This window comes from Erinaceus europaeus, chromosome 9 (assembly GCF_950295315.1).
Source record: "Erinaceus europaeus chromosome 9, mEriEur2.1, whole genome shotgun sequence".
In the NCBI taxonomy this organism is placed as follows: domain Eukaryota; kingdom Metazoa; phylum Chordata; class Mammalia; order Eulipotyphla; family Erinaceidae; genus Erinaceus; species Erinaceus europaeus.
In genome coordinates, this window is record NC_080170.1 from 23,797,950 (window position 1) to 23,821,225 (window position 23,276).

The 23,276-nt window shown below is 38.8% G+C and overlaps 1 protein-coding gene across 6 annotated transcripts in view; it reads left to right on the forward strand.

Moving 5' to 3' along the window:
- Positions 1 to 23,276, forward strand: part of HLTF (helicase like transcription factor) — a 54,506-nt gene that overhangs the window by 23,302 nt on the left and 7,928 nt on the right. For 3 of the 6 annotated variants that reach the window (XM_016185999.2, XM_016186000.2, XM_016185998.2), the window contains exons 11-24: positions 1,350 to 1,429; positions 1,517 to 1,561; positions 2,491 to 2,580; positions 4,293 to 4,390; positions 7,026 to 7,169; positions 9,348 to 9,486; positions 10,693 to 10,828; positions 13,212 to 13,391; positions 14,545 to 14,669; positions 15,428 to 15,618; positions 17,855 to 17,980; positions 18,410 to 18,522; positions 19,206 to 19,386; positions 20,061 to 20,141. In XM_016185999.2, the coding sequence (XP_016041485.1) occupies positions 1,350 to 1,429; positions 1,517 to 1,561; positions 2,491 to 2,580; positions 4,293 to 4,390; positions 7,026 to 7,169; positions 9,348 to 9,486; positions 10,693 to 10,828; positions 13,212 to 13,391; positions 14,545 to 14,669; positions 15,428 to 15,618; positions 17,855 to 17,980; positions 18,410 to 18,522; positions 19,206 to 19,386; positions 20,061 to 20,141 (1,729 nt within the window). The remainder of the gene's footprint in view (positions 1 to 1,349; positions 1,430 to 1,516; positions 1,562 to 2,490; positions 2,581 to 4,292; positions 4,391 to 7,025; positions 7,170 to 9,347; positions 9,487 to 10,692; positions 10,829 to 13,211; positions 13,392 to 14,544; positions 14,670 to 15,427; positions 15,619 to 17,854; positions 17,981 to 18,409; positions 18,523 to 19,205; positions 19,387 to 20,060; positions 20,142 to 23,276) is intronic. The other 3 variants (XM_007518063.3, XM_060197542.1, XM_016186001.2) reach the window with 3 other exon arrangements.

Sequence of the window (23,276 nt, forward strand, 5' to 3'; positions counted from 1 at the left end):
TTGGTGCTCATCCCAGTTGTTTCTTCACCTTTAGTGGAAATTAAAACAAGATACTGTTGTAAATGAGGGTATAATTGTTATATATTAGCAAACTAAAGAGGAGCAATTTGAGTGAAACACTTCATGTCATCCAGAGCACAACTTGAGTTTGATAACTGTACATTATGCTATCTACTTTCTTAAGCAGATCTGCATACCAGCCTTTGTTATATCGTATCATCTACTCCCAGCATCTTAAATGTGAATTCAGACTGAGTCTCTCTTTTAGCTGTATTTTCAAGAGACTGGAAAACTAGGATTTTATTATTTGTTCCATATCATCAATCATTAATCCTCTCAGCAATTTCTCTTATGATCTCAGATGTTATAAGTCTGAACTTAACTATGAACCTGGGAACAGCCCTATAAGGTGGACCAGGTCAGATAAAATATAAAAATTAAAATTTGGATATAAGAAAAACTTCCAACCACCAACATCTATATTATAGCTAAATTGTATATGCTGACTGTGCAGCAGCCACTACTTTAAAGGATTTTGTATGAACAGCATACTTCCCTACAAAGTGGATTGTAATTTAACTGTTTTCCAAATGGAGAAGCTGAGTCTCAGAAAAATATTAGGTGACTTGCCTATAGTCAAAGAGAAAATAAATGAAAGAGTGGGGATTTATATCTGGGCAGTCTGACCCAGATAGAATCCTTTGTTCTTAGACTTGTAACTATGTGTGTACTGTCGTATTTCTATATAACATTTAAGAATTTTTTCATTGAAAAATAGTTGTATTTTGACTGCCATCATTAGGCTGGAAGTGTTTTATTCAAGCTTTTAATGGAATTATCATTTTGAATTGATTGTTGAAATAATGACTGTGTTAGGATGGTTTATATTTTCAAATGCATTTTAATAATAGTGCTACCATATTTTGCAGATGAATGTATTTTTAAAAAATGCAAAATACTAGCAAATTTCAGTTTTATCTGTCATATGAACTTTTCCTCAAAAAAATAAACAGGAGCAAGACTCGTTTATTAAATGTGCTTTTTAGATAATTCTGTTTTGGTTGATTGTTTATACTTGGTTTTAGACTTTATTTTTATAAATACTTGCCTTTGTTATATCATCTACCCTCAAGTGTGACGTCAGACTGAGTCTCTCTGCTAGCTATCCCATCAAAAGATCTGAAAACTAAGGTTTTATTATTTGTCCCATATCATTTATCATCTCAGCAGTTCTCCTCTCTAATCATGATCTCAGATGTTACAATTCTGAACTTAATCATGAACCAGGGTAACAGCACTACTGGGTAGACCAGATCAGATATTTAATTTTATATTTATACTAATTTTAGAAGAAAAACTGTTGTCCAGTATGCTGAAAGCAGTGATTCGGAGGACATTGAAGCAAGTGAATTGCCACAGAAAATGAAAGGTAATGGGGGATGGATCTGAATTAATTTGATAACATATCCTGTAATCTGATTACCTAGGGTGACTATTTGTATTCTTTTTATTTTAGGCAAACTGAAAAATACACAATCAGAGGCTAAAGTCAGAGTAAAAGGTAAATATGTATATACATCTCAATACCTAGAGATTATTAAGTACCCCTTGATTTATGTCTTAGAGTTTGAGAATTCTTTAATATTATCTCTTACATTTGAGTGCTGTGAATATCTGACCTGATATGTGTGGAATTTTCCAAATATATTGGTAACTTAAATTCATATTCTTATTAAATGCATAAAGCAAATGGACATAGTAGCTTAAAAATAGAATAGCAATATTAAGCAAAACAAAACAAGTTTCTACTGTTCATGAGATGACTTCAGTGAAATCGCATGTCTATAAGTTCTTTTATTGCTCTTCACATTTAGGTCTTTTTTAAAAAAATATTTATTTCTAGGAGTTAAGCGGGTTAAGCACAGGTGGTGCCAAGTGCAAGGACCGGCATAAGGATCCCAGTTCGAGCTCCCGGCTCCCCACCTGCAGGGGAGTCGCTTCACAGGCAGTGAAGCAGGTCTGCAGGTGTCTGTCTTTCTCTCTCCGTCTCTCTTCCCCATCTCTCTCCATTTCTATCTGTCCTAACAATGGCGACATCAAGAACAACAATAATAACCACAACAATAAAACAACAAGGGCGAGCGACAAAAGGGAAAATAAATATTTAAAATATATATATATATTTCTGTTAGTGAAAACAAGAGAATAAAAGCCTAATTCTGACACATCAATGCTAAGTTTATTCTACCTGTGCACTGTAAATGAAACAACACCCCTGGATGATAGCATATATTACCATTCAGAAATACAATTAATTGTTAGTGTCTTACACATTTTCATTTATCTTTAAAATATATGCTTTATTTTCCCCCTTAAATCAGATCACATTGTATGTCCTAATTAGGTGAGAAACTAACCACAGGAGAAAATTGGTTTTTTTAATTTAGCAGTGATTGTGTGTCTCACTCCCCCCCCCCCCACTTATTTTAGCAGGCTCTTCTAAAGTTAAAGAAGATGCAGAGTTTGCATGTGCACTTACTTCATCTTCCTCTACAACAAAAAAGAAGATGTTGAAAAAAGGTTGGCATATCTACTACTTAATGAAAACACTTTAAGTGGCACAAGTCATCAAATTATATTAGAAAGAGTTTATAACGTGGAGAAAAGAAAGAACTAGGCTACCTACTAAGAGCCTAGTCAGTGTGTGTGTGTGTATAATTTTATTTATTTATTATTATTTTTTAAGATGTCTGTATTCATTAATAGCAAAGACAGGAGGAACAAAGAACCGGAGCATTTACTCTGGCACACTTGATGCCAGGGATCAAACTCAGGACCTCTTCCTTGAGAGTCCATCACTTTATCCACTGCACCACTTCCAAGGTTGCCCATCATATTTACATTTCAACATCTTACAGTGCGGCATAGGCTGTGTTGTGCTACAACAGTGACCCACACAGTGTGGATGTGTCAGTCACCATGGAGAGCTACACCAAATGTATTGCGGCTGAAGATACACAGCCTAGAACTCTGTATAGACGTACACACAGACATCAGAAATAATTCTCATTGTCATTATTTTAAAGAAATAATTGAACATAATGTAAATACTGTTCAATAATTTAATGGATAATAAAATTTGTGGTATGTAATTCCATACAACAGGGTAGCTGGTTTTCTTCATAGTAGCTAATATGAGCAAGGGAGAGAGGGGCCATCTAAGACAGAAGCCTTGTTTTTTTGAATATTTTTTTATTTTCTATTAATAGTTCGTTACAAGATTGTAATATTACAATGTATAGTTCCACACCACACCCAACATCAAAGTCCTGTATCCCCACCTTCAGTCTTCTAAAGATAACCACCATAGTTCTCAAAAGTCTTACAAACAGAAGCTACATTCTTTATAATTTAATCTTAGAGGTGATTTGTCTTATACTGTTAGTCACACAGACCCAGCCTGGTAGAATGTGGGAGCAGTTTACAAAAGCTTGTTACTTAGGAAGTGAAGACCATCCATCAGATGCTATTGGGAGTTAGGCTGCCGTATTAACTGTAATGAAGATTTAGAAAACTATTAGATAAATGACCAGCTATACAAATGGCAGGAGATACTCTAAACTTGTTTATCTCCCTAGTCATGATATTCAACCTTTTTCCTAAAAAAATCAGTATCTGGATTTTTATCAGTTACCTGTTTGATCCAACACTGCTCTAGATATTGAGCCTGAGGCCTCTTGGATGTAAGTCTTCTGAGCTATTTTCACTATTTCCCAGCCCACTGCCTGGATTACTAATTGTGCAAAACACCGTAGAAATGTGAACATTAGGGGGTTGGGCAGTAGCACAGCAGGTTAAGTGCACATGGCGCAAAGCGTAAAGATCAGCAAAGGAATCCTGGTTCGAGCCCTGGCTCCCCACCTGCAGGGAAGTTGCTCTACAGGCGGTGAAGCAGGTGTGCAGATGTCTTTATCTTTCTCTCCCCCTTCTGTCTTCCCCTCCTCTTGCCATTTCTCTGTCCTATCCAACAACAACAATAATAACTGCAACAACAATAAAACAACAAGGGCAACAAAAAGGGAACTAAATAATAAAAAAATAAATACAAAAGAAATGTGAACATTAGTACTTGGTGGCTGGAAACAAAAGTCCATCTGCTTCATTTTAGTAACTTATTTTTTCATAGAGGCACATTTTTGTCATTTCCTATTTGATGTCGTTATGTTTGTGGGGGAAAGAAAACACCTAAAGACTATGTCACCAATTCCTTTTTTTTTTTTTTTTCTTTAAAGGAGCATCTTCAGTAGAGGGCTCAAAGAAAACTGATGGTGAAGAGAGACCAAGAACAACCCTGATCATCTGTCCACTTTCTGTCTTAAGCAACTGGATTGTAAGTTTTTTAAAAAATATATATTTTTTCCCTTTTGTTGCCCTTGTTTTTCTTTATTGTTGTAGTTATTGTTGTTATTGATGTCATTATTGTTGGATAGGACAGAGAGAAATGGAGAGAGGAGGGGAAGACAGAGAGGGAGAGAGAAAGATAGACACCTGCAGACCTGTTTCACTGCTTGTGAAGCAACTCCCCTGCAGGTGGGGAGCCAGGGGGCTCGAACTGGGATCCTTACACCATTCTTTGAGCTTTGCGCCATGTGCGCTTAACCCACTGTGCTACCACCCGATTCCCGGATTGTAAGTTTTTAAAACTTTAAATTGTGATGCAGTTTGTATTTGTCATGTGGTAGCAGCGATTTTGATTTCTGTTAGAGTCATTTATTAGTAGATATATGCCTAGTCAGCATTTTCTTTTAATTTTTTTCTTCCTTTTTTTTTAATGTGGTGCCTGAGATTAATTTTAGGGTACTGCCCACACATGCTGCCATTGAGCTGTCTTTCTGGCCCAGTCTTTTTGTTGTTGCTTTAGAGAGATATACCAAAATACTGCTCCACCATCTATTGGGCTCTGTGCCTTTCTATCTTGTATGCTCTGAAGTAGTTTTAGGACTTCTTGTTTGGGAAGCTTGTAGTCTACCCACACTGCACTTACATGAAAGCTCATGTAATTGGTAAGTTGGGATTAATTAGATTTACTTCATTGAAGATTGATAACTAAGAGGGAAGTATATTTCTGTCTTTTTAGCATTAGAGACTTGTCTTTCCCTTCCCCACCCCCTGCTTTTTTAAACTGTGTGTGTGTGTGTGTGTGTGAGAGAGAGAGAGAGAGAGAGAGAACAGTCAGAACACTGCTCTATCATTTATGATGTCCTGTTTGGTTTTTGTTGTCTTGTGCAGTGCTGGGATCTAAATCAGGACCTCTAGCCTGAAAAGCATGTGCTTTACCAGCAAGCAAGTCATCCTGCCAACTGCTCCCTTTTTTTACATCTCATATTTATTTAGTTCTCCTATCCCTTCTTAGTGTCTTTCTGTCATACCTGTCCATTCCATTCTGTTCCCCCTGCTGTTCTGTTTTAAGGGTGTCCTCATCATTCACCAAGTGATTTCCTAATATTAGTTCCATCATGATGTTCATCCCTTTAACAAATTAAGAAAGTGGCTTCTATGGCTGTTCCTGCCTCTCTCTATTCTTGAATTGGTCATTCTTAACAGGGGTAAGTCTGCTAAGTGCTGGGTGCTTCAGTGTTACAGTGCTAAAATTTTCAATGACTACTATTTGACAGAAACTTGTTTGTTTTTCATTCTTTTTTAAAAAATATTTATTTATTCCCTTTTGTTGCCCGTGTTGTTTTATTGTTGTAGCTATTATTATTGTTGATATCATCGTTGTTGGATAGGACAGAGAGAAATGGAGAGGAGGGGGAGAGAAAGATAGACACCTGCAGACCTGCTTCAGCGCTTGTGAAGTGACTCCGCTGCATGTGGGGAACCGGGTGGTCGAACCAGGATCATCCCTGCACTTTGCGTCACTTGTGCTTAACCCGCTGTGCTACCGCCTGACTCCAAATAAATAAATAATTTTTAAAAAAGAAAAAAGAATAGTATCTATTTGCCACTCAAAGGTAGCATTAGGAATGATTGATGGCTTTTTAGTTGAATTAGTTATTGATGGCTGTCAGTTGTTAGATAGGACAGAGGGAAATGGAGAGAGGAGGGGAAGAGAGAGACGGAGAGAAAGACAGACACCTGCAGACCTGCTTCACTGCTTGTCAAGCGACTCCCCTGCAGGTGGGGAGCCAGGGGCTCGAACCAGGAAGAGAGAGACGGAGAGAAAGATAGACACCTGCAGACCTGCTTCACCGCTTGTGAAGCGACTCCCCTGCAGGTGGGGAGCCAGGGGATCAAACCAGGATCCTTAAGCCAGGCCCTTGAGCTTTGTGTCATGTGTGCTTAACTCGCTGCACTATCGCCTGACTCCCTGTTTTTCGTTCTTAAAAGTGAAATCTTGGGGGTTGGGCGGTGGCGCAGTGGGTTAAGCACACGTGGCGCAAAAGCGCAGGGACCGGCGTAAGGATCCCGGTTCCAGCCTCCCGCTCCCCACCTGCAGGGGAGTCGCTTCACGGGTGGTGAAGCAGGTCTGCAGGTGTCTTATCTTTCTCTCCCCCTCTCTCTCTCTGTCTTCCCCTCCTCTCTCCATTTCTCTCTGTCCTATCCAACAACAAAGCAATGTCAACAATGGCAATAATAACCGCAACTAGGCTGCAACAACTAGGGCAACAAAAAGGGGGAAACATGGCCTCCAGGAGCGGTGGATTCATGGTGCAGGCACCGAGCCCAGCAATAACCCTGGAGGGAAAAAAAAAAAAGATTAAAAAAAAAAGTGAATTCTTATTGGTTGGACCCAACAAAATATATGTACTGTGTTGTTATCAATCATTGTACATATGTCAGTCTTTCTTAAATAAAATTACAGTTAGTATTACTTTGATGTTTAAAGATTGCAGAAAACTTTATTTTATACATTTTTGTTTTGACTTATGCCACTGCTGCCAGGACTGTACTTTTTATATATATGTATATGTATATAATGCCTGACAATCTGCTTATTTAAAGTATTTCTAATTTTCTTCTAGGACCAGTTTGGACAACACATCAAAGCAGATGTACACTTGAATTTTTATGTTTATTACGGTCCTGATCGCATTAGAGACCCAACTCTCCTTTCAAAACAGGATATTGTTTTGACTACATATAATATTTTAACTCATGACTATGGAGTAAGTATGCTATATTCAGAGATTTTTTCAAAAGTTGAATTTAAACATATGCCATGTTTTAAAAACTGTTGTAATAAAAATCTAGGCTCTATACTTTTTTTCTTTTTAAAAAAGAAATGCTGGGGCCAACTAGTCCTGTACTTACTTGGTTGAGCACATATGTTACAGTGTGCAAGGCGCTCTGGACTCAGGTCCCTGGTCCCTATTTGCAGGGGGAAAGTTTTGAAAGTGGTGAAGGAGGGGCTAGGTGGTGGCACACCTGGTAGAGTGCACATGTTACAGTGCACCAGTGCCCGGGTACAAGCCCCCAGTCCCCACCTGCAGGGGGAAAGCTTCACAAGTGGTAGAGCAGGGCTGCAGGTGACTCTCTGTCTCTCTCCCTCTCTTATCACCCCCTTCCTTCTCGATTTCTGGCTGTTTCTATCCAAAAAATAAGATAATGAAATTTTTTTAAAAAAGAAAGTGGTGAAGCAAAACTACAAGTTTCTCTTTGTCTCTCTCCCTCTATCACCCCCCTCCTTGATTCCTCTGTCTCTACCCAAAAAATAAATAAAATATTAAAAAAGGAAAGAAATGCTTTAAAATATATATTAATTACTTAATGCATATATAGAAAATAGAAATTTAAAAATATTTTTAAAAAGGATTGATCCTTTCTAAGCTAATTTAAGAATATTTCCTATATAGAAAACTTGAAGTTAATGTTTTTAAATTAAATTATAATTAAGTAATATGAAAGTTTATAAATTGATTCTATTTTTATATTCTAAAATGGTGGTTTTTTGCATCACAATGACTTTATTAATGAGCATCTCGGTTTAAAAATAAGCTTTTCAGTAATCGAAATTCATGAGTTCCCCAACTATTCCTTTTTTAATGAGAGGAAAATTCTTTGTCTTTACACTTTATTGCCGCCAAGGTTATTGCTGGGGCTCTGCACCTGCACAGTTCCCCCACAACTGTTAGGCTCTCTTCTTTTTAGATAGAGGCTGAGAGATAGGGAGGGAGATGGAGAGAGAGCAGAGACACTAAAGCATTGCTTCACCACTACTGGGGCTCTGCCTGCACTACGAATCTATCTCTCCTGGCGGTCATTGTTTCCTTTTTTTTTTAATTGGATAGGACAGAGATAAATTGAGAGAGGAGGGAGGAATAGTGAGGGGGAGAGAAAGATAGACACCTGCACACCTGCTTCACCGCTTGTAAAGTGACCCCCCTGCAGGTGGTGAACCGGGGGCTTGAACCAGGATCCTTTCGCTGGTCCTTGCACTTCGTACTATGTGTGCTAAACCTGGTGCGCCACCACCCAACCCTCACTACCTCCCATTTTCTTTGCACTCGCATGTTACAGCAAAGGGCTCAGATCCAGAGCCTTGCTCCTGGTAAAATATGTGCTCATATAGGAGGAGCTGTCTCCTGACGCTAGTTCTCTCTTCCCCTCCCCCCCCTTTTTTTTACAGTGTTTGTGTGTGAGAGAAACTAGAGCACCACTCTGCCATTTACATGGTACCAGGAATTGAAACTAAAGCCTCATATGCAAGGCTTGTGTTCCACTGCCACTTCCTCTAGATACCTAATTGAAATTCTTTCTTTTTTAAAGCAGAACACCATTCACCTCTGCCTTTTGGTGGTTAAGGATTGAACCTGGGACCTAAGAGCATCAGGCATTGAAAGAACTTTTGTATAACCATTATGCTATTTCCCTGGCCCTGAAATAATTCTCACAAACTGATTTTTTTTTTTTTTTGTCATTTTGTCTGTGGCTTCACATTCTGGGGCTAACTCCCTTCTCCCCCATGTATAGAGAGACAAAGAGGCAGAGAGAGAAAGCCCACGGGACCAAAGCCTTCTGCAGCGCTGTGGGGACCTTACTCAGACCTCAGTTGTGCATATGGCGAAGTAGCGCAGTTTTAGTGAGCTATTTTGTTGGCCTGTAACTGGAAATTTTATGTCACTGTTTTATTTTGAGGCAAAATACTAGTTCACTGAAATAATCAGATGTAGACTTAGCTGTGTGCATGCTAGCTCTGGTAGCTGTGATATTTTAAGCAATGTACTTCACACCTCAGGGCTTCAGTCTTCTCATCTACCAAGTAGGAGTGATATTTAACTTTAAAAAACTACTGTTTTTCTCTCCTTTGTTTTTCATTTATACGAATGAATTTTATTTTATTTCAGACAAAAGGTGATAGTCCACTACATAGTATCAGGTGGCTGAGAGTGATCCTGGATGAAGGCCATGCCATACGAAATCCAAATGCTCAGCAGACAAAGGCTGTACTTGATTTAGAAGCAGAAAAAAGATGGGTACTGACAGGTAACAGTAACATTATACATGTAACAAATTAATTTCCAAACAGCTGCTCCTGTGTAAGATAGTAAGGTAACATAAGTTTCAAGTGGATGTAAAGTCTGTCCCAGAATTAATCATAGCAGTTTTCTAATAAGATATTTTTGACTTGTTTTTCATAGTTGCTGATGATGCATCAACATTTGAGTTACAGTTAGTTTATGGAAGAATCATCAGATTTTCCTCTTGGACCTTGAAATCAAATTTTGATTTCTTTGCTTCCCATTGAGAAACTTTCTTTCTTTTTTTTTTTTCTTTTTGATTTTTTTTTTTTCCTCCAGGGTTATTGCTGGGGCTTGGTGCCTGCACTACAAATCCACTGCTTCTGGAAGCCATTTTTTCCCCCATTTTGTTATCATTGTTGGTATTCTTGTTGTTGTTGTCATTGCTGTTGTAGGACAGGGCAGAGAGAAATTAGGAGAGGAGGGGAAGGTAGAGAGGGGGAGAGAAAGACATACACCTGCAGACCTGCTTCACTACATGTGAAGTGACCCCCTGCAGGTGGCGAGCCAGAGGCTCAAACCCAGATCCTTACACCGGTTCTTCCACTTTGCACTTAACCTGCTGCACTACCTCCCGACCCCCAAGATCTTCTTTTTTAAAGATTTAATTTAATTTATTTATTTGACAGAGGCAGAGAGAAATTGAGAGGGAAGGGGGATACAGAGAGGGAGAGAGTAACACCTGCAGCACTGCTTCACTGCTCATGAACCTTTCCTCCTGTGGCGGGGCCCCAGGGACTTGAACCAAGGTCTCCCTGTGCGTTGTAACATATGTGCTCAACCAGGCGCACCACCAACCGGCCCCCTGACAAGCCTGTTTATTAATTGGGACAATTTTGCTAGAAGATAGTATAAATTCAAAAACTTTTTTTTTTTCCCTCCTCCCTCTTTGCTGGTCCTACTGACTTAAAAAAATAAGTAAGCAGATATTCTTGATATGGAGAGAGTTGAATTTATTGCGTTTGCTAACATGGCAAGTCAGATCCAAAAATTCAGGTAAAACTATTGTAAGATTGTGCTCATGTTTCAACAAGTGATTATAGTCAGAGCATGATAGTTGGGGGTATACTTAATGTTCATATCCAGCTGTTGTCTCTTCTGGTTGGGCCAGATGTACATTCTACATGAATATTCTGATCATAGAATTCTAATATTTTTCTTTTTGTTTTAGGTACTCCAATCCAGAATTCATTAAAGGACTTGTGGTCTCTCCTTTCCTTTTTAAAACTTAAGCCATTTATTGATCGAGAATGGTGGCACAGAACAATACAGCGTCCTGTCACTATGGGAGATGAAGGAGGACTTAGGTAAATACTTTCATGACAACTAGTTAATACTGACAAATATCAATTAGTAGCATGAACCAGCTGCCATTTTTAATTGATATTTTCACTTCAGTGTTGGCTTTCCTCGCTAAGGAGTATTTATACAAAGCTTAATACCTTTGACTGTCAGAACCTAGTGAATTTTGAGTAGACAATGGTTTCTATCACTGAAAGATAACCCTTGTTTCCCCCACATTTTAGTCAAATCTGAAGAAAAGACAAAGTTTGATTTGTCTGTGTTCTGAATCATCACTAATAGATACAGCAGTAATGGAATAATAAATGTTTTCAGGATTCAGTATACACTAATGGTCATGACTTAGGTGTTATTTTAAGTTGTTAAGATTTTTAAGTTGAATAATATAGTGTATAGTGGTATCAGCAAATTTTATATAAGAGAAAGTTGTTTCTAGTGAAGAGAGATAAAAGTTGAGAATAGGGGTCAGGCGGTGGCGCAGTGGGTTAAGTGCACATGGTGCAAAGCACACAATGACCTGCATAAGGATCCCGGTTCAAGGCCACCCCCCCACCCCTGCTCCCCACCTGCCCCACTGCTCCTCACCTGCTTCATGGGTGGTGAGGCAGGTCTGCAGGTGAGTCTTTCTCTCCCCTTCTCTGTCTTCCTGTCCTGTCTTGATTTCTTTCTTTCCTGTCCAACAACAAAGGTATGTTATAACAACAATAATAAAGACAACAACAAAGGCAACAAAATGGAAAAAATGGCCCCCAGGAGCAGTGGATTCCTAGTGCAGGCACCGAGCCCCGGCAATAACCCTGGAGGCAAAAAAAAAAAAAAAAAGTTGAGAAGCAGGCTAGGTGGTGGCGCACCTGGCTGAGTGCATACATTACAGTGTGCAAGGACCCAGGTTCAAGCCCCTGGTCCCCACCTGCAGGTGTCTCTCTGTCCTCTTAACTCCTTCAATTTCTGCCTCTACCCAATAACTAATAAATAAATTTTTTAAAAAGTTGAGAACATACATAAAATTAAGCATGGTCAGAGCCGTTTTGTAGGATACTAAGCTCTAATGTGTTTTAAGATTTTTGTCTCAAGCACTGCTTTTCAAATAGATGGTTTGTTGTGATCCATTTATGTGTTATGGAGTTATTATAATGGAGGTACCTGTTATTCTGAAATGAAATAGAGTGGAAGAAAATAAAATACACATAATAAATACTGATATCACTTGCTTTTGGGAAGTTCACACCATACCACTTTTATGAATAAAAGAACTACTTTAGTATCTGTTTTCCATAATTGTAAGAAACCCAAAGAGGGGAGTCGGGCGGTAGCGCAGTGGGTTAAGCGCAGGTAGTGCAAAGCACAAGAACCAGCCTAAGGATCCCGGTTCAAGCCCCCTGCAGGAGTCACTTCACAAGCGGTGAAGCAAGTCTGTAGGTGTCTTTCTCTCCCCCTCTGTCTTCCCCTCCTCTCTCCATTTCTCTCTATCTTATCCAACAACAACGCTATCATTCATAACTACAACAATAAAACAACAAGAGCAGTAAAAGGGAATAAATAATAAATAAATATTCAAAAAAAAAAAAAAAAACCCAAAGAGGATTTTAGCTTTTACAGGTCAAGGAGTGAAAATAAGGCTTAGGGTTTGTTTTGTAGTGAGCCAGAAAATAGAGGCAGAATGGGAAGACAGCATAATGGTTATGCAAAACACTTTAATACGTGATGCTTTGAGGCCCCAGGCTCAGTGCTGGGCCCCAGGCTCAGTGCTGAGCACCAGCATAAACCAGAGTGAGCCAATGTGCTCTGGCCTCTCTCATTAAAATCAAAATATTTTTAAAAAGGAAAAGAAAAAAGAGCCAGTATATTCTGTGAGTAGTAGAAACGGCTCTTCCAAGCTCCTACCCCTGGGACTACATTATACAAACCATGTATTTATCATTTCAGCCCTGCCTTTACTACATGTGTGTGCTACTTTAAGTTTTATGTGTTATCTGCTATCATTTGGTTTGGTTTTTGATGTGAGAATGCTAAGAAGGCATTTTCCATATAAATGAATGGCAGTTTCATTTTTGCTTTACATACCATTTTAGCATATAAAAGTTTAATAGAAATACTGTACTTTTAGATGGTGGGGAAACCTGTACTGTTCTGTGAAATGTTTATTTCTGTTACATATGTATGTGTTTGTATATACATTTTCTAGATGGAATAAAATATGCTTAGTGTGGGTTATAATGGACAGATTTGAGTGGATAATCTAGCTTGCAATACTGTCACCTTGATTCCTCAGAACCAACTATTTAAATTATAATATTTTGGTAAATGATTTTTAAATATTTCATGTTTATTTTTTACTGAATCAGTGTACACAGACTGCCTTATATAATTGCTTTTTTTTTTGACTAGGCGTTTGCAGTCCCTAATTAAAAATATTACACTTAGAAGAACAAAGACAAGCAAAATTAAAGGCAAACCCGTTTTGGAGTTACCGGATCGTAAAGTATTTATTCAGCACATTACACTTTCAGAAGAAGAAAGAAAGATTTATCAGTCTGTGAAAAATGAAGGCAGAGCTACCATTGGAAGGTATGGAGAATGAAAACTATAACAGAATTTTTATTATCTGTGTTTCCCATTTATTTTTTATTATTTTTTAAAAATTTCTTTATTGGGGAATTAATGTTTTACAGGCGACAGTAAATACAATAGTTTGTACATGCATAACATTTCCCAGCTTTCCACATCACAGTACAACCCCCACTAGGCCCTCCTCTGTCATCCTTTTTTACTTTGGTGCAATACCCCAACTCTCCAGTTCAGATTCTGCTTTTGTTTTCTTGTGGTTCCCATTTAACTGAATGGTATTTTTAAAGACATAATATCAGTTTGGTGAGGTATGTTTAAAGATAATTTGTGTGAGGTTGGGAGGTTGAAACCCTGGCACTGCTTATGCCAGTGTGATGTTCTGGCTTCTCTCTCTCTCTCTCGTGGAGTAAATAAAACTACTATTAAAAAAGAATAACTAGCTTCTCTTTTTAAACTTCTTGTTTAGTCATTTGAATGAAGGAACAAATATAATTCATCAGGTTAGTTAAGTTTGGGGGGGAAAATGATGAAGTTTATCTGAAATGGCTAGCACTAAACGACTAGCCAGAAGACCTTTCTAGCTTCCATTCCTGACTCTGTATCATAGAGATGGATAAAAGCAGGAATAAAATAAACCTACCAATGACCAACACTTTGGGGGGAAATGTCTACATTTAAAGGAGAGGGTGTCAGATAGCTCACCAGGTACGTGTATAGCTACAGATCTCAGGCCTTTCAGAGTTGCCTGTGAGTTCTCTGAGGTTTTACTATGTCTGAGGCACGTAGAATGTCAGGCCCAACACCACAGTGTGCCCTTTTTTGTTTTTACGAAAGACGAGATAGTGGTCTTCTTCCCCCAGAATTGTGCTGTCTTGAATATCTTGAAAAGCTGTGCTCTGGATTGTCTTTCTGAGAGTCATATATTTATATCTCTTGGCATTTGCCTACTGACTCTCACTGCAGTTAGACATTTCTCATCCATTGTGCTTTCTTGAAAATAACATTGCTGGTTTCATCAGAGTTCTCTTTTCTGTTTTCCTTTTGGGTCTTGAAATTTACAGAGATGTGAACACTGCCGTTTTTATTCTGTTGTTTTGTAATGGAGATACTGTTATTTGGAGGCTGTCATGATAATCACCGTCTTCCCCTGTAGGTATTTTAATGAAGGCACTGTCCTTGCACACTATGCAGACGTCCTAGGACTGCTGCTGAGATTGCGGCAGATTTGTTGTCATACACACCTTCTTACAAACGCAGTGTCTGCCAGTGGTCCCTCAGGTGAGTAACTGTGATTAGGTTTTTCACATTATATTTGATAGAGATATTTGAATCTAAGTTACTCATTTGGCCCAAGTTTAGTTTGCTATTTATTCTGTCAAATGGATATATATATTTAAATTTCTTACGTTATTTTTTTCCCTTTTATTGCCCTTGTTTTTTATTGTTGTTATTGCTCTCATTGTTCTTGGATAGGACAGAGAGGAATGGAGAGAGGAGGGGAAGACAGAGAGGGGAGAGAAAGATAGACACCTGCAGACCTGCTTCACTGCTTGTGAAGTGACCCCCTTGCAGGTGGGGAGTTGGGGGCTTGAACCAGGATCCTTATACCGGTTCTTGTGCTTTGTGCCATGTGCGCTTAACCTGCTGTGCCACACTGCCTGGATCCCATGGATATATATTTTTTAATGTAGCATTCATGGGTCTATGAATCTTCTACCAGTGAAACAATATTAGTGAGGTATGAGGGTGCCCCCCCCCCCCACTCTTTCCATTGATAGAGACTCTTGGATGAAAGGGTCAGATTATATCTGCCTTTCATTCTGTGCTGAAATGTATAAACATATTACAGTGTTGTTATAGGTAAAGCTTTTTGTGCGAATAGACATTTTAGCTATTGAATTTTTCTTAAAATTTTATATTTAAAGTATACTTTTTGCATGTAATAGAAAAAAAAAGACTAAAGATTACTCAAGCAAAGTATAGGGGAAATTTCTCTGTCTTCTATTAAAAATTTTGCTCTGAAATTAATTTTTCAGCCTTTTCTCTAGGAAATGACACACCTGAAGAACTACAAAAGAAGTTAATAAGAAAGATGAAGTTAATTCTGAGCTCAGGTTCTGATGAAGAATGTGCAATTTGCTTGGATTCTCTAACAGTTCCTGTTATAACACACTGTGCACATGTCTTTTGTAAGCCCTGCATTTGCCAGGTCATTCAAAATGAGCAGGTCAGTTTTATGCTCAGTGCAGACTTAGTGTTTGGTTGCATGGCACACCAGCTTTGAGGGTAATGAAGACACAAGGTCATAAAAAATTTTCCATTTGGGTTTGCTAGTGCCTTTTTTTTAAAAAATCATTTTTGCAGCACTGGGAACTTGCCCATGTAAGATTCCACTACTTCAGGTTGACTTCCTCGTTTTTTCAAAAGTTTCAGAGAGGGGACCAGCAAAATAGCTCACTTAGTGCCCTGCTTTGTTGCGTGCTCTCACCAGGCTGGAGCACAACCCCCAATCACACTGAAGCTTCGGTGCTCAGTTCTCTTTCACTTTCTCTTTTTCTTTCTGTCTCCATCTCTTATCTAAACCAAAAAAAAAAAAAATTTGGAGCATGGGAGACGTGCAGAAATACCACTTCTCTGCTTTCCCATCCATTAAGGTTTCTTCAGTGCTTTGGTTCTGTGGGGTACCAGGGCTTGAACCCAGGGTCTTATGCATGATAAGATGCATGTTCTAGTGGATAAACTATTTATCATCCCCCTGCAAGTATATCTTTTATGGTTATTGTTTTGATAGGCTGACATTACTTAATATTAAGCCCCTTTAATATAAAATATGGATTTTTGGAGGTCCTATGTTGCCGTCAATATCCTAGTTCCACAGCTCCTCAAATTTCTGCTGTAGATTAATAGTGTAAGGTATAGGGTAACTTTAAAATTCTCTAGTAGACACATAAAGTTAATTGAGAGGTCAAGAGATAGCTCAGTGATTAGAGAACTTGCCTTATTGTGCATGAGACCCTGGGTTCAAGCCCTCCCACCACTTGGGAACTGTGGATAACTCGCCTCCAGAAGGAGCACTATGAGTGGTGGAGCTGTGCTTTGGTATTTCTCCCTTTTGCCTTTTCTTGTTTGTCTTTCCCTCTTTCCTAAATAAAAGTTGGCCAGGGAGATTGTCTAGCATATGTGTGAGGTTCCTCATGTTCATTTCATGGAGTTGTATTAAATTTAGTTGGCTAAAATACTTTTTTTTTTAATGTGACTCTGCTGCATTTTAAGGCTTAAATTTTCTTTGGCCTAATTTTGGATAAGAGAATGCTAGAGCCTTGTATGGTTGATTTTTTTTTTTTTTTTTTTTAATATTCCCTTTTGTTGTCCTTGTTGTTTTATTATTGTAGTTATTATTATTGTTGTTGATGTTGTCGTTGGATAGAACAGAGAGAAATGGAGAGAGGAGGGGAAGACAGAGGGGGAGAGAAAGATAGATACCTGCAGTCCTGCTTCACCGCCTGTGAAGCAGCTCCCCTGCAGGTGGGGAGCTGGGGCTCGAACTGGTATCCTTACGCCGGTCCTTGTACTTTGCACCATCTGCGCTTAACCCACTGCGCTACTGCCCAACTCCCAATATATATTTTTTAAAGGTTATTTATTTATGACAGAGTAGGTGGAGGAGAGAGAAAACCACATCACTCTTGCCCATGTGATCCCAGGGATCGAACTCAGGACCTCATGCTTGAGATTCCAACTCCTTATCTATACTACGACCTCCCACATTGATAAGCACATTTATATTAATAAAGCAAAAAACAAGCAAACTGAAAACCATGACCATACAGTTCTGTGAAACACATCCATGTAACTACTACCCAGATCCCCTTTCCAACCATGTATATTCCTCTTTCCTAGATATCACTCCTGTCATAGCTGCTTGCTTTTAGTTTCGTGTGTGTGTGTGTTTGTGTGTGTGTGTGTGTGTGTGTGTGTGTGTGTGAGAGAGAGAGAGAGAGAGATAGTATTTGCTGCTGGATTTACTTAGTATAATTGAATACATCTGGTATCATTTTCCGTGAACCTGATAGGCTATACTTGGTTTAACACTTAAGACTTTTGAATATCTTCTAGAGAATAGTTCTAGCTAGTGTGTTGTATTGTAGTAAGGTTTGAGAACCTTTTATTCATGGTTTCTTTGTCTTCAAAGAGTGTAGTATTGGTTGTTTCAAGGTCTTGCTGCTAGTTAAGATCACACACTTTTTGCTTACTCTCTTTTAAAAAATATATTCCATGTTACCATGTTAAAATATTATATATATATAATACAGATTCATCTTGAGTGAAGGATTAGGAGAAGGATTAATAAAATGGTAGTTATTGGGAATATACATTTTGCCGTACTTTTAAACATTTTAGCTAAGTTTATATTTCTCTTCCTCAGATAAGTTTCACTTATACTTTATTTTTTCCCATATTAGCCACATGCTAAATGCCCTTTATGCAGAAATGATATACATGGGAACAATTTATTAGAATGTCCTCCAGAAGAATTGTCATGTGACACTGAAAAAAAATCAAATACAGAATGGACATCTAGTTCAAAGGTAAAATATACACAGAGATTTTTAAGTATTTGTATTTACATAGGGAAATGCCATGTATAAACAGTAATTCTGCTTTTAATTCTCCCTTTTGAATATTGTTGTCTGTGGGTGATTACTGGCTGATTTTGTTATCCTCATGATGAATATATTGTTACGAGAGACATCTGATTACTGGTTACTTAACTCTGACATATGCAATGCCTGAGTCGGACTGAAGAATCAGTCATAGAAGTCCTGTATTCTGCTGCTGAGTTATCTCCCCAGCCCAAGTGATGAATTCAGGAGGAAGGAAAGGAAAAGGAGGTGCTTGGAAAAGGAGGTGTTTTACTTTTGCATTTTTGAGAAATGCCCTACGTAAGAAAAACATTGTGAAAGTATTTTATCTATTCAGTATGGAATCTAATGGGTGTTCTGTTTTTTCCCCTTCAGATTAATGCTCTAATGCATGCATTGATTGACTTAAGAAAGAATAATCCTAATATAAAAAGCTTAGTTGTTTCTCAGTTTACAACATTCCTGACTTTAATAGAAACACCACTAAGGTAAGTTAAACAGCATTTCTCATCTAGTGAAAGGATTTTATGTGAATATTTTAATTTGAAAGTAAAAAAATAATTTTGTTGGTGGTCGGGCAGTAGCGCAGCGAGTTAAGTGCATATGGTGCAAAGCGCAGGGACCAACGTAAAAATCCCGGTTCGAGCCCCCTGCTCCCCACCTGCAAGGGAGTCGATTCACAAGCAGTGAAGCAGGTCTGCAGGTGTCTATCTTTCTCTCCCCCTCTTTGTCTTCCCCTCCTCTCTTCATTTCTCTCTGTCCTGTTAAACAATAATGACATCAATAACAGCAACAATAATAATAACCACAACAACCATAAAACAACAATAGTAACAAAAAGGGAAAAAAGTAGCCTCCAGGAGCAGTGGATTTGTGGTGCAGGCATCAAGCCCCAGCAATAACCCTGGAGGCAAAAATAAATAAATAAAAAATAAATATTATTTTACTAATTTTATTCATTTCACCTGCTTAAAATAACATATCCCTATAATTAAAAATACAGCCTTGCTCCATATAGTTTAAAAAATTAATGCCAGAATTCATGGGGAGAAAAAAACTGGCATATTAGTAGATGTTAGCAAATATTAAAATGAAGGAACTGAGAAATTAGCAATTATTTCCCTTTTTCCCCAGTATAGTCACTGTTCTCTTCCTCTCCCTCCCCCATTAGAGCCTCTGGATTTGTGTTTACTCGTTTGGATGGTTCCATGGCCCAAAAGAAAAGAGTTGAATCAATTCAGTGTTTTCAGAACACTGAAGAAGGGTCTCCAACTATAATGCTTCTATCCTTAAAAGCAGGGGGAGTTGGTTTGAATCTTTCTGCAGCTTCTCGAGTATTTTTAATGGATCCAGTAAGTAGTCTTATATTTTGATTATTATTTTTTAATTACGTATCTTTTCAGATATAAGATCATGTATGTTAGAGGGAGGGTATGTAAACTTTCCTCTGTTAAGCAGACAGCGATCCATGTAAAAATATGACCAAAAAAGGGGGCAGAAGCATATTATTTGATTAATCAATAATCATATTGTGTGTTTTCAATGTTTTAGCTTCTGAATTGGTTGCTAGATGCAGTGGCGTGAAATGACAGAGGAGAGAGAACCTACTTACCATGGGAGTGATTGGGTCTGTGGGAGAGATTGTGAATTTTTTTATTAATTGATTAATTAATTGGATAGAGACAAAAATTGAGAGGAAAAGGGGGTGGGGGGGAGAGAGATTGAGAGACAGAGACACCTGAACTCTGCTTCACCACTCACAAACTTTCCCCTGCAGGTGGGAGCTGGGGACTTCGCCTTCAAGAGTGGTGAAGCAGGGCTGCAGGTGTCTCTTGTCTTTCTCCGTCTCTATATCCCCTCCCCTCTCAATTTATCTCTGATTCTATCCAATAATAAATAAAAAATAAAGATAGAAAATTCTTTTTTTTTAAATTCTTTAAAAAATGACTACTACTGAAAGGAAACGACCTTTTGCAGTCCCTCACGGATCAGAGTGGTAAAATAGCAATTTGCATGTTCTTATTAGGCCTGGAATCCAGCTGCTGAAGATCAGTGCTTTGACAGATGCCACCGACTTGGTCAGAAGCAAGAAGTTATCATCACAAAAGTGAGTTTTTAAAGCCAATTATTTCAAAGTGAGGCTGGTCCTCAATCAGGCTTTCTCTATATAGGCAGCATGTGGTATAGGTATACTACTATAACGCAGGCACCCAGTTGGGTGCACCACCTCCCCAACCCCTGTACTCGATTACTGTAAAAAATGAAAATAGAATTTTGCAGAGAAAAATGTGGAAATCATTTTTTTCCCCCTCGTTAGAGATAACGCTGTCAATAATTTAGTATTAGGTTTTAGGAAGTCCCTTTCTCTGTACTTATATACTTATGCAGGCATCTCTCTTTCAAATTTTATTGTAAGATAAAATTCAAAGGTAGAGGAGCTCACTATTTTTTTAAAATTATTTTTTATATTTATTTATTTTCTCTTTTGTTGCCCCTTTTCTTGGTTGTTGTTGTAATTATTATTATTATTATTGTTATTGATGTCATCATTGTTAGATAGGACAGAGAAATTGAGAGAGAAGAGAAAGATAGACACCTCCTGTGAAGTGACTCCCCTGCAGGTGGGGAGCCGAGGACTTGAACCAGGATCCTTATGCCGGTCCTTGTACTTGGTGCCATGTGCACTTAGCCCGCTGCATTATCGCCCCAACTCCCATGACTCCCATGAGCTCACTACTTTTGTCTAAAGTTTTTGTTTGCATAAATATTGCAGCATGTTTTCCCCCCATAACAGTATTTATTAGAGACAATAGATAAATGCGTTTAGATCAGGCCCGTTTTTTTTTTTTTCTATTGTGGTAAACATACTTCACCTAAATCTTAACATGTAAATTCTTTCAAGTATACAGTCTAGTGATGTTAATTACACCTGCCTTGTTGTATGGTCATCACCATCTACTTCTAGAACTTTTTTTTTTCTTTTTGCCACTGTTGTGTGGCAAATGAATCCTCTGCTCTGGTGGCTGATTTTTTCCCCTCCTTTTGTTGACACAGTGAGAAATCAGAAAGGAAGGAGCAGGTAGAGAGGAAGAGAATGAGAGACACCTGTCACAGTGCTTCACCGCTCGTAAAGCTTCCCCCCTGCAGGTGTGGACTGGGGACTTGGATCCAGGGCCTTGCACTGTAACAGGTGTACTCCTGCTTGGCTCCTACTTTTAGAACTTTATCTTTTCTCAAGTAACCCATTATTATGCTTATCATTCCTTCTTCCACTCAGCCCTTTCCCAGAGACCAAGGTAGAGAAGGAGGGAAACACTACCACAAGGGGCTGGATGGTAGTGCAGTGGGTTAGTGCCAAGCGCAAGGACCAGCTTAAGGATCCCTGTTTGAGCCCCTGGCTCCCCACTTGCAGGGGGTGTTGCAGGGGAGTCGCTTCACAGGCAGTGAAGCAGGTCTGCAGGTGTCTGTCTTTCCTCCTTTCTGTCTTCTCATCTTCTCTCTTGATTTCTCTCTATCCTGTCCAACAACAACAACAGCTATAACAGTAATTGCAACAAGGGCAACAAAATGGGAAAAATAGCCTCCAGGAGCAGTGGATTCATAGTGCTGGCACTGAGCCCCAGCAATAACCCTGGAGGCAAAGAAAGAAAGAAAGAAAGAAAGAAAGAAAGAAAGAAAGAAAGAAAGAAAGACCACCACCAGTGCTTCCTAGAGTGCAGTGGGGGCTGGGCTCAAACTTGGGCTTTCACACATACTAAAGCAGCACACTGTCCACATGAGCTATTGGCCAGCTCCTGATGTAGTTGTGGAGCAAAAAGGACTCCTTTGTACTTTTTGATCTTAAATATTTTGTTGTATAGTCTGTGTTTTATCATGAGAACTTCTGAAGCTTTTTCTTTCTTTTTTTTTTTTAATATTTATCTTCCTTTGTGTTGCCTTTGTTGTTTTATTGTTGTAGTTACTGTCGTTATTGATGTCGTTGTAGTTGGATAGGACAGAGAGAAAAGGAGAGAGGAGGGGAAGATAGAGAGGGGGAGAGATAGACAGACACCTGCAGACCTGCTTCACTGCCTGTGAAGTGACTCCCCTGCGGGTGGGGAGCTGGGGGCTGGAACCAGGATCCTTAGGCTGGTATTTGCCTTTTGCTCCACATGCGCTTAACCCGCTGTGTTACTGCCCAACTCTCCTTTCTTTTTAAAAAATCTATTGCAGAAAAGAGAAAACTGACACATGTTGATACCTGGGATTGACCAAACTCAGAACCTCATGCATGTTTTTTTTTAATTTAGGAGGTTAATGCTTTACAGTGTAGTCACTGAAGTATTCATACAATTTCAGTACACTCCAGGCCCCCAATATTTTCATCCTGTCCTCCCTCCCCAGAGTCCTTTACCATGTCCAGTCCAGGTTTCACTTTGTGCTCTCCCTCCCCTTCCCCACTTATTCAGTCCTGCTAGTAAGTGAGGACCTCATGAGGGGCGTTTAAGTCCAGCATTCTAACCACTGTGCGACCTCCAAGGCTACAGTTCAAACTTTTTATAATTTAAAACACATCAGCATTTTTTTCGATAGCTTCCAAATTGTAATATCTCCCTTAGTGCAAAGTGTTTTTTCTTAAGGATAATTCTGTATTTACCTGATTTATTTGGAATATTTTGCTATGTGTTTATAATCTTTTTTTTATTTTAAACTTTTTCATAAACACCATTCCCACCACCAAAAGACTGTGTCCCATACACACACACACACACACACACACACACACACACACACACACACACACACACACACACACACACACACACACACACACACACCCCACCGCCCTGGGGAGTCTAATATCTACCCTCCCCCTCACCACAGGGTTTTTACTTTGTTTATCATCTTTGAGAGGAGTCTTATTGTTTTAAATCAAATGAACAACCATTTGTTCCATAACTATTTTACTTCATTTTATTTTACTTTTTTCTTTTCCTTTCCATTCTTTCTTCCTCTTCTTTTCCTTTCCCTTCTTTCTTCCTCACACACCATTTCACTGCTTTGGACTCGGCTGCATTTTCAGTCAGATGGAGGGAGGGAGAAGTAACATTTCAGTGGGGCTTCTTTGACATAGCACCTCCTGTGTGGTCCTATGATTTGAAGCCAGGCCCTTATATGGGGAGCTGTTTTTTTGGTGCTAATAGTCCTTTATTCATTTTCTACTAATTTGAAAAGTCACTTTTATTATGAATTAACTAGTATG